Source organism: Vulpes lagopus, chromosome 7 (assembly GCF_018345385.1).
Source record: "Vulpes lagopus strain Blue_001 chromosome 7, ASM1834538v1, whole genome shotgun sequence".
Lineage (NCBI taxonomy): Eukaryota > Metazoa > Chordata > Mammalia > Carnivora > Canidae > Vulpes > Vulpes lagopus.
The window spans coordinates 106,501,707-106,518,141 of NC_054830.1; the positions used below are offsets into that span (position 1 = coordinate 106,501,707).

General features: G+C 47.3%; 2 protein-coding genes across 2 annotated transcripts; both read right to left on the reverse strand.

Moving 5' to 3' along the window:
• Window positions 1-1,187: 1,187 nt before the first annotated feature.
• FAM53C (family with sequence similarity 53 member C) lies at window positions 1,188-11,337 on the reverse strand. Its single transcript, XM_041764032.1, has 5 exons — window positions 11,291-11,337; window positions 8,177-8,406; window positions 7,729-7,786; window positions 5,280-6,064; window positions 1,188-4,255 (listed from the first exon to the last, which is right to left on the reverse strand). The coding sequence occupies exons 2-5, from the start codon at window positions 8,252-8,254 to the stop codon at window positions 3,998-4,000; spliced, it is 1,179 nt and encodes a 392-aa protein (XP_041619966.1). The 5' UTR covers window positions 8,255-8,406; window positions 11,291-11,337; the 3' UTR covers window positions 1,188-3,997.
• Window positions 11,338-12,591: 1,254 nt separating this feature from the next.
• LOC121494352 (oocyte-specific histone RNA stem-loop-binding protein 2-like) lies at window positions 12,592-16,087 on the reverse strand. Its single transcript, XM_041760663.1, has 6 exons — window positions 16,071-16,087; window positions 14,987-15,082; window positions 14,775-14,879; window positions 13,759-13,902; window positions 13,486-13,606; window positions 12,592-12,720 (listed from the first exon to the last, which is right to left on the reverse strand). The coding sequence occupies exons 1-6, from the start codon at window positions 16,085-16,087 to the stop codon at window positions 12,592-12,594; spliced, it is 612 nt and encodes a 203-aa protein (XP_041616597.1).
• Between the last annotated feature and the right edge of the window lie 348 nt (window positions 16,088-16,435).

Below are 16,435 nucleotides of genomic sequence, written 5' to 3' on the forward strand. Positions count from 1 at the left end.
TTTGCCTCACAGAAAATAAACAGTAAAAATCTAACAACAGCAACAAAATGAACATAAAGGAAAAAAAGGAAAGTCATTTTAGGTGGTTTAAACTTTATGCCTGCTCAAACAGTAGGTGAAATAAAACAGCAAGTTTTAAAGAAAGAAAAAAACTCCTAACACTGAGCCCTCTTTAACCACATGCCAAAGCCCCACTCTCCTCAAAGCCCTTCCTTTGTTTTTGGGGCAGGTGGCAACCCCCACTCTTTCTGGAGTGTATTTTCATCCCCTAAAGGTTCCTGCTCCAGGTTATCAAGCCAATCCTGTCCTCCTGCACATTTCATGGCTATTCAACGATGAATGCCACAAATTTCAAGCAGGAAACTGGGACGGAGGCTAAGCAACTTGACTCTTCTTGTGCCTGGCAAGTCAGCACCCCAACTGGTAAAGAAAGGCTATGCCTTTGGGACAGAGGCTCCCGCCTGGATCTCTAAGCAAATCAGTTTCACCCACACAAACTGGAAGAATGCGAACATAGGAAAAAGGGTGGAATAGCAACGTCTAACGAGAGTGAACCACACAGCTTCCCTGAACACAAACATCCCAAATTGAAGCATTATGGAAAATACCAACTTCTAGGGCAAAAGAGAAGCTCTGCTGTTAGGATAATTTTCCAAAAGCAGTATTTTTAGAATGGAGAAATTGCCGAGGTCTTTGGAATCTGAATTCTGATGACTAAATCTCCATCTCTCCAGGGTATAAGATGTGAAAACTCAAAGAAAAAGATTCCCGGTCAAGTCTCTCAGCCTGCTTTCCCCCACTTCCTAAAGCCCACAGACCAATCTAGACAAGTTCCTAACTGGACCATGAAACACTTCCCAGGGAGCTAGAATATATAAATACTTGACTTCAACTTGCTGGAAGAATGACCAGAGGGAAGAGGAGATAGGTACCAGGGAAATAAAGACCAAATCAGACTGCCAGAAATAACCAAGGCCTTAACACAAGTCTGGGCCACAGGATATGACTGCAGTGGCTTCAAAGGGCCTAGGGACCAAGACACTGCCCTGGAAGGGGTGAAGGCCCAGCCATGCACTAGAGGAAAGAGCTGTTAGAGTTAGATGGCCTTCTCCCTGCTTACTCCTTGCCTTTCTTTGTGGAGAAGGGAAGAAGACACTGTAGTACACAAGATTGCTTGGGAAAATGAATTATTCTAATAAAACTTTATTTTTTCAAACACAGCCACAGAGGCAGGACCTCATGTTTAACACACACAGACTTATGGATTTTTTTTTTTAATATAAAACAAAGTTTACGAAAAATTTTTTTTCCACTTTTTGTATTTGTAATCCCATTAGCACAGGGACTTTGGCAGCAGGTGGGAGTGAAGGGCAGCTGGAGCTGCCACTGGGCAGTCACCGGGCACAGGAGGAGAGCACCAGCCTGGGAGTGGCTTCACTCACACACGCAGGAATACTCACCTACTGGTCAGCCACACCACACACACAACACAGATGCAGATGTCTACCCAGCGTCAACCACAGCCCTGTAAAGGTGTGCTCCACTCTGGGTAAGCCCAATAGGTGAAAATCCAAATAGTTAAAACAGCTAAAGTAGAGGGAGGTTGCTTGCTTTACAAAAGAAGCAATCACACAGGCTGCTTTTAAATGGTCAGCAGTCCAAATGCATCGCAAAATAGCATTTGGCTTACACAGAACTGTTGGAACAGATCCACTGTGTAAAGCAAAATGAACCACTTCTTAAAAAGGCCTGTCCCAGGGTCATGGGCGCTTAGATTGGGAAGCAAGATGACAGTTTCAACTAATTTAACTTTCCAGATCTTACAGTGATAGAATTCAAATAGACTATCTGTAGACCCTCTCCCCTAAGGATCGCACCCCTAGGGCTTTGGGGAAGCCAGGGTAGAGGCAGAATTACTGCCCTTACTTCTTCAGCTTGGAGCTTGCAGAGACCGCACTGGCCTTGCCAGTGGCCTACTGGAAGCTGGCATGGCCAAAATGCAGCAGAGAGCCCAGGGATAAGGATGCCCCAGGAGAAAAAGAAGCTGGCATCAGGGAAATTATGGCCTAAAGAAGGAGAAGAGCCAAGGGAGGGATGAAACCAAGGATGGGCACCTCCTGGGCTCACAGATTCCCTGGATTCTCCAGAGAGCCTCTCTCAGGCCTCTACAGACCTGGGAGCTCACTGGTAATACATGGTAACGAGCAGAGGAGGAAAGCCCCGGAAGGGTAGAACCTCTAGAGCCAGAGGCTCAAGAAGAAATGGCCACCTCCTCTGGAGTGGAAGTGAGGAGACTGCAGGCTTGGTGACACTCTTATCTGACATGTGGGAAACCAACAAAATGACAGGTTCAATTCCAGGAGGAAGAAAACATGTGGACTTTGGTCTTCTTCCCAAACATGAGGAACTGGATCCTAAGACACCCTGGAGATCGATGAGAATGCCCTTCCTCCAATAAACAGGAAGGGCGGGTCCAATTCAGTTGTGCAGCATCTAACCAAAGCTGGACAAAGCCTCACAAGCTACTTGGCAGCCACGTCAGTATGTATCTCCACTGGTACCAGTCCTACCAAGGGTCCGGCAGCCGTTAAACCCATCATTGCAGCCACCGGGACCTGCTGCCCCAGCTCAAGTTACGGGTGAGAAACAAACAAAAGAAAAAAAGAAAGAAAAAGGAAATCCAACCCAACAACAACAACAAACTCCCAGCTGCTTCTCGTAGCCTTTGCTTTACACATCCTCAGCCAACCCTCACTGAGCCCCAACCTCCCTGATGTCTCTCAGGTCCAATTAGAGGCAAATAAACATTTCCTGGCAGGAATGGAAGACAAGCAAACTGGTAAAAGCTGACATCCTCTTCCTCTTTCTCAAGCAAGTCAGAAAAGAGGTTAGACCTGGATCTTCTAACAACAGGTTTCCTACAGTCTGCTTCCAAAGGGCAGTGCTGGGATGAGCTTACCCATGCTTACTTGACAAAGTAAGTCAACTTGACTGCCAATTCTGCTGCAGGTGGGCCTCAGATGATAAGGACCAATACAGAGCCTCCCCTCCATGTTCTTGACCTTTGAAATTCAGACAGTGAGGGGGAAAACGTCCCATCAATAGAGAGGGAAAGAAAAAGATGGCCCCCTCTAACTCTGCCTCAGTTGCCGACATGCACTTACATCTACTTAAGAGACAAAGGCTGTATACAGCCTAGGCAATCTGATGAGGAAAAAGGCCAGCTCAGAATCAATGTAAAGAGCCTTCTCCAGTCCTAATATTAGATCTGTCTAGGGGAGGGGATGGGCCTAAGAAAAAGACCATTAGCTGAGGTCACAGCTCTTAAAGACCCTGCCATACCCCAAAAGAGAATCCTCTGCAGAGCCAGTGGTGCTTATGGATTATAAGCCTGGTTCCAGAGCTACTTAGAAAAAAAGAAAAACTTGGTGCTATCCTCTTGACTCCTTGAGTAAGCCTGCTGTCCTGTGAAAATTCAAGATCCTGGGGGTATCATGATGCTCTGCTGTTAAGGAGCAACTGCCTTCCTTCCCTAAGGCTACGCAAACACACCTTTCCCCAAGTATACTCCCATGCACGCACACACTCTCACACAATTTCTCCGAGGAGGCTGAATGAACCCCCCACCCTGGCCAAATTCTAAGACACAAGTGCCCTTTGAAGCAAAGGGGCTAGTGAAATTCCCCGAGCTGGGGTCAGCAGACCCCTTCCTTCCCTGCCCACTGCTTTCTCGGTGGCAGGGATACTCACACTCAGGGCCGCCATGGGAAGGGTCTGCTCTGGGGCTGTCCCTCCCGCCACCAGCTCCGTTAATCTTGTCCCGGCCAGTCTCTTGGCATGGTCGAGCTTCCTGGAGCAAGAAGATTTCCGGCTGCCCTGAGTCGGAGCCCTCCACTCACCCCCATTCCCAGGCTGGGCCCCTAGCCTTGGGGCCTCGACACTTGTTAGTAGCCAGAGAGAGTCAGTCTGTGTGGCCCCAGGAAGTAGCCTCTCAGTTTTAGTTCTCCTCAATTAGATTCAAGTCCAGGTCCCCAAAGTCCTGCTGGCACAGTGTCCGCTTGCTCAGTGCCTGCCGCCCCCACCGCACGGCCCCCTCCTCCTCCTCTTCGCTTTCACTCAGCACCTGGGAGGAACCCCCAACGGGGCTGCAGGAAGCAGAGAGGTGCGGGGGGCTACAGGCCATGAACCATGGTGGAGAGATGCTGCTGCCTTCCCGGGCTGCTTCTTGGAGACAGAGACCTCCTGAGTATGGTTTCTGTCAAACAAACAACAAAGTTAAGAATGCAAAAAAAAAAAAAAAAAAGATACTAACTTCCACAGAACCCTGGCCCAAGCTGGATTTCCAAGTGTCCTTCCTGGTTACCCTTGCAGGCAGGAGTTGTAGGCTTTAGGGTGAGGTATGTGAACTCCCAGATAACATTTGGAAAATTTTTAATTTTTCCAAAATCTTTGAGGAAATAGCTCATAGTTTCTATCACATTCAAGATTAGGAGCTCATTTATAAGCTTCATGTGGGCAGAATATTTTCTGGATGTTTTACAATACTGTGAGTGCCTAGTCACAACCTGGTACATGGCAGGTATTCAGTAACATTTGTTGACTCGTTGGAGGAATGACACGATGAATAAGCAGGTAGATTCTCAAAGAGGTTTGTGACCCAGGAGACTAGAAGGAAGAATATGAAGAGTCGGCAAGTGCATACAACAGCCGTATTCACACTGGGAAGTCAAAACGTGTTTGCTGTACATGAATGATGCAGCAACCCATTCTGCGAAGCCCTCACAGACCCAGGGGAAGCTGTGAAGGGCAAGTGGCAAACGAGCCCTGAGGTCAAGAAGGGACAGGGCACTAATGATGGGACTTGTATTGCTTATGCATCCTCAGAGTGGAAGGAAATTGCCCTTAGTGGAACAACTGGGAATCCCTGTTGGAAGATTTAACATGGGTCTCATCTCAATTTCTTTAGAACCCCCAGGCCCAAGGAGTGACACAGGACATGAGACCTTGAGTACTAAATTGGGTATAGTCCTGGGCAACTAGGACGGTAAATCACCCTGGTGAAAGCTCAGTCAGTTAACGTTCAACTCTTGATCTGATCTCAGGTCTTGATCTTAGGGTCCTGAGTTCAAGCCCTGTGTTGCCTATTCAAACTTAAATTTTTTTTTTTTTTTAAATTAGAAAGGAACCTGCCAGTTGTACATGGAACTCGAGGATGGCTCTCAGTGAAAATGGAAGTCTCCCTCCTCCCAACCAAGCTTCCCTAGTTCTGCTGGTCCCACCTGATTCATCTTGTCAAAGTCCAAAGAAGGCCGCAGCCGCCGGGGGTCCTCCTCATGGCGCCGCTTGACTCCAGCTTTGCGGGCATCCAGATCACAGGGCTGTGAGCGGCTTCGGGGAAGATTGCGGAGGCCTCGAGGTCGCCAGGGCAGCTCTGGGGAGGATGCAGGGGAGCTCCGGGCAGAGGGCAAGAAGCGGCTTGCCTGAGGGCCCAGGCTGGGTGACAGGGAGAAGCGGCGCTGGGGTGGGCAAGGTGACAGGGACTCAGCATCACTCTCCCAGGAGCCACTTTGGGGGGAGGTGGCACAGGGTCGAGAGGAATCTTGGGCCAGGGCCAGGCTGAAGAAAGGGGGACTGTAGGGTCTGTGGGCTGGGGCACATTGAGAAGAGGCACTGGGAGCTTGGAGGAACCTGAGGCTGGAGACCCGCTTTGGGGGGCTCTGGTGAGGCACCTGCGGCCCACCCCCTCCACCACTGCCCCGGTGCTTGATGGGAGTCCACAGCTTGGAGGGGGCGGGCCGCCACACCGGCTGCCAGCGAGACAGGTCCACGGGCACTGAGAGTGAGCGGCAGTGCCTCTTGGATGGAGGGGCAGGGGGCACAGGAAGCTTCTCTGGGTCTGGGGGCTCAGGGCTTAGGACTTGGGAGAGGGGCTGCTCCTGTGGGGAACTTCCTGGGCTGGGTGGTCTGAGGTGCAGGCTCAAGCCTGAGGGGTGGTAGCTGAGGTTGAGGCTGTCCTGGAACTCGGCACAGGAACAGTGGGGCAGGCCCCTCCAGGAAGCACCTTCTGGAAAGCATTCATAGTAAAAAACAGTATTAATGCTAGCATTTTTTTTTTTTTTAAGATTTCATTTATTTATTCATGACAAACACAGAGAGACAGAGAGGCAGAGACACAGGCAGAGGGAGAAGCAGGCTCCCTGCGGGAAGTCTGATGCTGGACTTGATCCCGGGACCCCAGTATCACAACCTGAGCCGAAGGCAGATGCTCAACCGCTGAGCCACCCAGGCATCCCTTTTTTTTTTTTTTTTTTTTTTAAGATTCATAGCTAGCTATTTTTAAGGGCTCACTATGTGCCCCACAACGTAATGAACACTTTATGTGATGTTCCTCAAAAACTCATAAGGTAGGTACTATTATCCCCATTTCACAGGTGACAGAGGTCCAGTAACTTATCCAAAGTCATATAGAAATGAAATGACCAGGGCACGTAGATGGCTCAGTGGTTGAACGTTCGCCTTCGGCTCAGATCGTGATCCCGGGGTCCTGGATTGAGTCCCACATCGGGCTCCCTGCATGGAGTCTGCTTCTCCTCTGCCTGTGTCTCTGCCTCTGTGTGTCTCTCATGAATAAATAAAATCTTAAAAAAAAAAAAAAAGAAAAAGAAAAAGAAAAGAAAAAAAGGAATGAAATGGCCAAAGGAAGATTCAAACTCAGGTTTATCTGATGCTAAGGGTAGGGCTCTTCACCACTAGATGATACTGCCTTCATTCTGAGAAGCCAGCTGAAATTCAAAAGTGTCCTATACTGCCTGTCACTCCTTCTCAAAGGTAGATGAATTCAGAGAAGCAAATGCATGTGTGTCCTGCTCTTTCCTATCTCCACCTAACCCTACTCACTACCCTACCCACTAACCCCTCAAGTTGGGAAAGCAGGCCCATGCTCTTCTTCCTTGGTCTCTTCCCTTCCAAAATAGGAGTTAGGGCTGTCAAGGAGTAAGAGGTAATCAAGCATGTAAAAGATCATTTTTATTCCTCAAGAGTGTAAATAGGGTAGGGAAGGCCTTTGACGGTAGAACCTGTGATTGGGAGACCTTGAGACTATCCATGTTCCTTTGTGTCTGGCCATTCACAAAGAAATACTGAAATTAACACACTGACATGCAGAGATCTTCTAGCTCTATTATAGTTAAGTTAAAAAAAAAAAAAAGCACAAATTATATAGTATGCAACCTTTTACAGAAATAAAAAAAACACACTTATGTTTGCTTCTATTTCTATTAAAAAACTCTAACTGGATAGACAAAGTAATAACAAGAGCTGCTTTTAAGGAGGTGGTGGGAGATGGATGGAGAAAGGAAACTTCTCGCTATAAACTTTTTATTATTTAAAAAAAAATTTTTTTTTAATTTCAAAAATTTTGAACTACACGAACGTACTACTTATTTTTTTTAAAAAATCAGATTATGGGAGGAGACAAAAAATATATATACAAACAAATAAATAAAATCAGATTATAAAAGTCCTATCAAGGCTTGAGTAAGAGCCAACTAAACAAGTAACTCCTGTGCTGGGGTGGTAAAATGGAGACAAGTGTCAACCTTAGCAGGTGACCCCAGCAAGAAAGCCGTGGAGGTAGGCTGGCTAGCCAGGGTCACTGGAAACCAGCGCAAGAAAAATGAGGATGGAGGTATGTACACGCGTGAGCATGCACACACACAGATGTCTTACCAGACACAAGCTGGAAGGGGTTCCCACAGCCGGAGAGGTCTGCATGATCAGGCAGGGGCTAAGGGAAAGATAACACCCATAATGAGTCAGGCTCAGGACACAGATTTCCAGGAAGCCCTCCACGGCTCACCCCTGGAGTCTATGGGTTATAAGGACGGGAGGAACTCCTAGTGATCTCTTCTCCTTGTCTTCCCAAAGTTAGTGAGTAAAATAATCCACATCTCCCAACATCTCAAACCCTTCTCCACCCCAGTTTTGGTGTCCCTTCTCTACCAGTGGAAAAGTACCTGACCCCTTCCTTTTGGGCTGGGTTTGAGCCTTTACTGGGCTTTTCCAGTACAAGTACAATGACTCATATGACACAGGACATGGGTAGAGTAGTAGCAACAAACAGCCTCAGAAAAAAGGAGGAGGGGGTTGTAGAGAAGCAGGAAGACTGGTCTTTTACCAGACTGATGCTGAAGCGTGTGCATTTCAGCTCATCCAGAGTCTGTTTCTGTAGCTGCTCAGTGATCAGGGTTATCATGATTCTCCCCAGGATCTGACTTGCACACTTTGGAGCAAATGATGGATGTCTTCCCTGTCGTTCTTCCAGACCTCACTCGTGGGCCGTCTTCTGCCACTGCAGCACCATCCTAGCACCATTGGGACTTCCCTCTCCAGTCATGACTGCTGAGTCTGCCAATTACAGAGGGACCAGCCCCAAGTGATATTAGAGATGTACCTGGCCCAAAGGTAGAAAATGCATGGCACACATACCACAGCATCCCTATGCCAGGCCTCTGGCAGACATCATTAATTGATCACAGCTCTTTCCTACTAAGCCTAAACACAGCTTTGGAAACATCCTGAACTTGACACTTTAGTTAACCAGTAAAACGAACCAGAATAAGCAAGCAAGTTGAGACCTAATCGCCACCCCTAACCTGGTTCATGCTGGGCTTTGCCTACCCAGAGTACCAGCACCACTTAAAAAACAGCTCAAGTGAGAGAGGGATATCCAAATGGTTACTTTCATCCTGATTCCCCCAATACTTTATCTTCCAATCAGAAACAGAGAGGTAACCATTTCCCTAAACGACATTAAAAGGAACAGGGAACAGCAAGAACTGGTTGTAGGAATGACTTTCTGCTTCAGATCAATCAGAGTAAACAAGGTTTTATGTTCTCCCTAAGCTTCAGTGTTTGATATATTTTTGTTTTCCAACAGATACTGTAAATATTCTCTCTAAAAGGGTTAAGAAGATAGAGAAATGGTACCAGGATTTTTCCAATTACATTTCAACTCTATAACACGAACTGTATGACTTCATTCAACTAAGTTTTTTTAGCCTGATCTTACTCAAAGACCACGGATTCAATTAATCAAGGCTCCTTCCCATGGTCAAGTTCAGTATAAGCAAACTAATTCCATCAGAGAACAGGCTTCAAGCCCACACAATTGCCTGAGGGGCCTTGCTCAATGGAGGAGGGGAGGATAACCTAGTGTTTCCATATGGTTCCGCCTATTCCCAGAAATGACCAGCAGGCAGACAGCTCATCAGAAGGTGTATGTAGCATTCTCCAGTAGGTATAACAAACATTCAAGAAATCTACGTCTTGTGCTAATTTGCTGGGACAGTTCTGGGAAATCACTGGAGTTTTCCTGGCCTTAGTTAACCTACATGTAAAATGGGCAGAATAAATGTCTTAATCTGTCATGGGTACAATATAACGTGAAATATCAAAGTGTAAAAAGCATACCATCTAACCTGCACAAATCAGGAGTCCACATAGACTGTTTCTCAAACTCTCCTGTTTGTTGCTCTACACAGCCTAAGAATGCCACATGTGATAATATCATTAACCTGAAGAGGACAATTGGGTTTATCTATTTGGCTAGATGCCAACCTCCCTCACCTGAACACCCAAGGAAGCCCCAAACAGCTCTTCTGTGACCTTGGAGGTAGAGGACTTTCTACTTTTGCAAAAAGAGGGAATCATCTCTACCCCGTTCCACCTTGGAGAGAAGTAAGTAAAGAAAAGCAAAGAACTACGTGTTGATGTATCTGCAGTTTTTTGGAAGCTGTGGGAGAAATCAACCATCATTACAGTTAACTATCATTTTCATGCATAATTATTATTACCACCCTCAACGAAGTTCTAGCTTCCTGAGAGCTCCCTTCAGCGGCTTCCCCTATGATCTTGTGGGAAAAGCTAAAGCTTATATCACATTGCTCTTGGTTTCTTAACTCTGCCCCCAAAAGATCAACTAGAGAGGGACCCTACTGCAGGCTTTTACCCCAGAGATCCCAGGCCTCAGGCTCACCAGCCATGAAGAGCAGGGAGTGAAGCAAAGTCTTTCAAGCTTTTCATGAGGCATTTGGCCAAACAGCAAACTCCCAGCCCTCTCTGGGATCAAGTGAAGAGAGTGATTTTGTGTTTTTCTGCATTTTAATTGTTGGGATGTGGCCACACACAGCGGTAATTGGAACAATGCAACTACCACCACGCAACTGATACTCTCAGCCTGAGTTTCCTAAAACAGGCCAGGCTGAGAGGGGGAACAGAACGGAAGCCATAAGGAATCAAACCAGGACACAAAAGAAGGCAAACCAGCTCCGCGAGGGGCCTCCTCTTTCTCAGGCAGGCATAGAAAAAAGTGTAAGAAACCCTCTCTTGCCGCCTTCCTTCCCCTTCCATTTTGTGTATCTGAGGGGCAGAGACAGCCCTGAATGTTCACTAAACAAGTTAAAACTTCTCAGCTTAACAACTGGCACAGGGCTCAGCCCTTTACAGAGCAGCAGGCCGCTAGGCCCTCCCTACGACCCCACCAGGCCCAACTCTCAATCCAGGCTTTCCCTCCACCATCAGCCCCCTAAAATAAAGACTGGACCCCTACCCCATCTACTATTGGATGGTAGTAACCCCTGACGTTGGGGTTTCAGGGATGCTAAGGTTGTGCTGAAACCTGGAGAACCCAGGATCAAATCAAGCCAAGAGGGAGGAGAGTCACAAATCCCCTGGGGACCCTCCCCCCAGGTCCCAGCCCCACACCTCTGGGGGACACTAAAGAAAAACATGAGGGAGGCAGGGAGGTGCATGAACAGGTAAGTGGTGAACTGACTGCTCTTCCTCCATATGGCTCTGGCGGGGATAGGGGTGACAAGTGGGGAGCACCCCTCCCCCCACCCCGATGAAGAAGCAAAAGGCTAGGCCCCCTCCAGTCTTCAACCTCTCCCTCGGTTGCCCTGCCTGTCCCCGCGGGGTGGGGCATGGGGCGTCCGCTAGCCCCTAGGGGGGCACCAGGGCTCGCTCAGGGGGGCTGTCTGTCGCCTCTTCCCAATCAGCTTCCATCATCTGGCCGCGGGAAGCGAACTCAGGACGCAGGAGATGGAAAGGGTCTGGGACTTAGCACTCCGCCAACCCCTCCCCCACCGGGTCCCGTGCTCTCCCCGCGGAGGCGTCCAGAGAGGCCGTGCCGCGCGCGCCGCCAGGCTGGGGGAAGGGAAAGAGGGAAGGAGGGAGGGACAGTCGAGGTGCCCGCCCCGAGGCCCCAGCGCCACCTGCCCTCGCCACCTACCGCGGCTCCTCCAGCTCCCTGGGCCGCGGCCGGAGCAGCTCTGAGCGCTCCGTTCGCCCCACGGTGCCCTTAAAAGGCGCCGGCGCGAACCAACGGGCCCCGAAGGAGAGTGGGGGAATCGCTCTGGTTCGCAGAATCGCCCTGAACCGCCCGGGGAGGCTCGAACCCCGCGTCGCTTCTCTCCCAAAATCTTTTTTGGAAAGTGCTGTCGGGAATGAGCCAAGCTCTTTGATTTAGGGATGATGGTGGCTTCTTCACTATCGAGTCACCCCCTCCAAAATATTGCTGAAGGTGGACGGACCCAGTTGGCGGCACATCTCCAAACCCGCGGGGGAGACCGTGTCGGACGAAGGTAAACAAAGCGATTCTCCTCGCCCTCCATTCCAACATTGGCCCTACTGCGGCCCCCTACCCGGTTCGGGCCACGTAACAGAAATAGCCAGAGTTCCTCTTACCTGCTCTCTCCTCCCGCCCTCTACGGGCATCTCTCAGAAGGAATCCCCCTTCCGCCAGCAGAGGACCGGCCCGCGACGTGAAGGCTTCTGGGAAATGTAGTCCAAGAGCCGATCAGGGCCTGCTCTGAGTCTCGGGAGCCCCTCTTCCAGCTGCCGGATACCCTCCAACCTTATAAACCCAGGACTTGTAACGGTTGCGGGGCCGTTCCCAATTGATTCTGTAATTAGCCCTCACCCAAAACACTTTGTAAAGCTGAAAAGGGCCCAGGGCTGCTCACTCCTCCTCCTTCCTCTACGCACCCCCACCCCCCAGCAGGATGAGGTAATGGGGTTGTGATTATGACATCATAGGCGTTTCAGTTGCTTGCGGGGGTGGGCGGGGGAGGGGGGGGAGTATGGTGGTTACAGCTGGACCACTTTCCTTAAGACAGAAAGGGAAGGAGGAAGGAAACAGGCGGCAGGGTAAAAGATGTTGATAGCTTTGTATTTCCTCTTCAGGAAGAGGATGCCACCCTTTATTAAATTTCCACCACTACCACCACCTCCCACCTCAGCCAAAGTTTAAGTCTTTTTTGAGAAGACTGAATGTAGACGTTAGTAGGGAGGAGGTTGGGGAACAGCTAAATGGTTACTGGCTCTTATGTAAATTTGAGGCTCAGCTATCAAAGAAGGTTTAGAAAAGCAGGCAGAAATGGGAAAAGAAGTTTTAAACAATGCCTTCGTGTTGTGATCTCTTTGTAGGGCAGTTTTAGATTTTTTTTTTTAATCCATTGGGAAGTAGCAGTAATGCAAGTAATCTTTACTGTTACACTTAGCAACACGTCCCTTGAAAGACATATGCTTTCTCTAAATATTTTGTGCCTCATTCAAATCTGGGACAGGTATGTAACTGTGATCAGCTAGAAAGTAGAACCAGTGGTGATCTTCCTCATAGAGCCAGGGAAAGGAGTAGGCAGGAGCTACCAAGTCTGCAAACTGAAAAAGAAGAGTAGAGGCAGAGTGAGCTACTTATGAAGAAAATGGGGGTGGAAGGAAGATGCACTGCACATTTCCTTTCCTTGCACATTTCTCCTTGGCAAAAGAGGGGACAGGGGCCATGAAGTGGGGAGACATAGTTTCCAATAATTGCTGTTGTGGAGCACTTATGTGCCAGGCACTGTGCTACATACTTTAATATGTATTCTTATTTTTTGCTTAGAATCATCAAATGAGACAAATCTCCCTATTTGACAGTTGAAATGGTTGGAGAAATGAAGTGATTGTCCATGTGGTGGACAAATAATATTATAAAGCAGTCCGGAGGCTCTAAAGCCCTTGGTCTTCATTCCACTTGGTAATCCTTGTTTTTATTATCAACCATACTTTATTAAAGTTCAGTGACTGAGAATAAGAAGTAAGGTTAGCATTGGCTCATTTGCAAAATATTGAAATAAAAGGAGACATTAAAAAAAAAACATATCAGGTTTCAAGGCCTCAATTCCAATAAATATTATACTCCTTTCATCAAGTATAAAATAACCCCCAATGCAGCCCAATTTCCCACCATTGTTAACTACAATTAAATGTCCTTATTGCCACCTTTAGTTCTTAGATATTTTAATTCATGTCCTATTTTTTCTTGCTGCCCAATTTTTCTTCTTTTGTTCTTCGACTACTACCTTGAACCCCATCCTAATTGTTACCTCGTGGGCCAGACCCTACTCTAACCCTGCTCCAATGGGTTTTAGAAAAGGATACTACCTGGGCTCCCTTCTGGTCTTCATCCAGATTCACTGATGGTTCCAGGGCCTGGAACCAGTCATCCAGGAGGTCATCCGTAGGTGTGGAACCCATTGGCTCTAAGAGATGCTCCATTCCCTGGCTGGGAAGGTGGCAGAGTCAGAGGAATATGCACCTCTTTCAGACTATCCCTTTTCAGCCAGAAAAAGCTAAACCTCTGCAAAGTGAGGAGAGGTAGGGCTCAGTCCACCACTCCTAACAAGGAACCAAGAATAATACACACACCCCTCGGACCTCCTGCCTTTCGGGGGCTGGCTGGGGGGATCCCAGGAATGCAAGGCTCTTCTCCACTGCCTGATCTGGGCATCCCAGGAGCGGCGGCTGTACCTCCTCTTCTTGTTTGGTGTTTGAGGGTGAAGTCCTGGCTGTCGCTTTGCCCTGGCGATGACAAATAAGTGTCAGACTCAGGCCAAAATAAAGGGGCACAGTGCATTGTTTATCACAGTGAATTCAGAGATTCATTAGGGATTTCCTGAGAGTAAGGTAAGACCAGTGTCCTCAATTCAATGGGATTAAGCACTGAACTTTCTAAATTTCTAATATTCTTCTGATAAAGGTAATTTAGATAAACTCACTCCCCCAGAAGTCAAGATAAATATAAGATGGTTTCTGACATCCCTTTAAAATACATACTACCAAAAATAAATAAAATAAATAAATAAATAAAATAAAATAAAATAAAATAAAATAAAATAAAATAAAATAAAATACATACTGCCGGGCAGCTTGGGTGGCTCAGCGGTGTACTGCCACCTTCAGCTCAGGGAATGATCCTGGAGACCCGGGATGGAACCCACGTTGGGCTCCCTGCATGGAGCCTACTCTTCTCTCTGCCTGTGTCTCTGCCTCTCTCTCTCTCTGTTTCTCTCATGAATAAATAAATAAAATCTTTAAAAAAATAAAATACATACTACCCTTTAATACATTTAGTTTGTGTGTATGCATGGAAACTTACATATAATTAGGTTGTAATTAGCGAAGTCAGCTGAAGGTATGAGGTAATGGTTAGAAAGAAAAAACTTCATAGCAAACATGAATATAACTCTAACAACTCTCAGGGCTCAAGTATGATTTGTTCCATTAAAAAAAATCTTGAAAATTTATTTTTGGGGCTACATTTTAGGAGAATTAGTTGTAGTAATGATAGAACTTTGTGAGAGCACTCAGATTCTAGTATCTTTCCGTCATCCTACATTGAAACAAACGGCTTGGCTGACACTTTTGTTGTGACCACCCACAACTGCACTCACTTGGGGACCTGCTGCAGGAAACACTGGTAACCAGGTGTGCGCTTGCCATAATCTATCTGTTTTTGCCGCCGCTGTAGAACAGTTTCATCTGTCTCTACCTCCCACCTGTGGGGGAAGTATACAGTGGCCCCATGAAGTATGATTAGGGTTATCAAAGCAGAAATCAATTCATCCCATACTCCTTTAACCCCCAGTCTGATTTTCAAACTCACCTGGAATGGCAGGGCTCTGTGCTGACGCCCACACTCACCATCTCAATCCCAGAGAATAAAGACACTTCACATACTTTCTTTCTGGGGAAGCAGATTCTACAGATGAAAAGAGTATTAGGATAAAACCTGGCTGACTACACTGTACCACCACCAAGATGTGGACACCAGTAAAGGTTGTACGTCGGACTTAACTGTTTTTCAAAGACAAAGGTTTTTTTGTTTTGTTTTGTTTTTTCCTGATTTGTTTCTCAGACTGGTCTGCAAGCCATCAGCATGAGTAGCCCCTGGGAGCCTTGAGAATTCCTAGGCCCCACTCTCAACTTATTGAATAATTTGGGGGCCTGCATTTTAAAAAGCTTCTGGGCTATTTTGATCATTTTTTTTTATTACAGAAAATTTCAAAAATACAGAGAAGAACACAGTATAATGTTTTGCTACTCAAAGTGTGGTCCCAGGACCAGCTGCATCAGCATCAGCATCAGCTGCAAGCTTATTAGAAGTGCAGAATCTTGGGCTCCAACCCAGACCTATTGAATCAGAACCTGCATTTTAACAAGATCCCCAGATGATTAGTATGCATTTTAAACTTTGAGAGTAATAATATAATGGATCACCACTCACCCATCACGTAATACTCATGGCAAACCTTGTTTCATCTATACCCACCACTACTCCCACTGGATGATTCAAATCTTCAATATTAAGAATTATTGAAAAAATTATTGAGGGTCATCTGGGTTAGCTAAGTCGGAAATCCATGGGATTCTTGATCTTGGGATCCTGAGTTTGAGCCCCACATTGGGTGTAGAGATTACAAAAGTAAATAAACTTTGGGGGGGGGAAAAGGAATAATTCTTTAATATCACCTCATCAGTGTTCAAATTTCCATAAACGACCGGTTTGCGATCCTTTAGTCTGTAATAAGGATTACGCCAAGAGATGGTTCAATCCCCCCGCTTTCCTTCAAGAGATATTTCCTTTATCCTACATAACCTAGCGTCTAATAGATGCTGCGCTTTACAAGAACACAGAACAAGGAAAGTTCTTGCAAGGGGCCAGTGCTGCTCGACAGAAGCACACACACCTGTCTTGGCTCAACATCTGCTACACCAGCGGAAAACGCTCCATCTCCGAACGAAGGCAAGCAAAACGGAGAGGAAAAGACCCACGTAACGATAGAAGAAAGAAGCAAGGAAAGAGAACCTTTTAAGACACCCTGCATCCAAACAAACCTCCTTAGGTAATATCCTAAAGAGTGATAATCGCTCTCGAAGTGCAGTTTAAATCTCCCGGGGTTGGAGGGGCAGAGGAAAGGGAGCACCCAAGCCCGCGGTGGCGATTGGTTGGAGGGAGAACCAATGGTGTGCCAGGCATCCAGGGGGCGGGGCTTGCCCAGCTTGCTGGACGCTGGTGGGCCAATGGGCATCCTGCTCCGCCTACGGGGCGGGG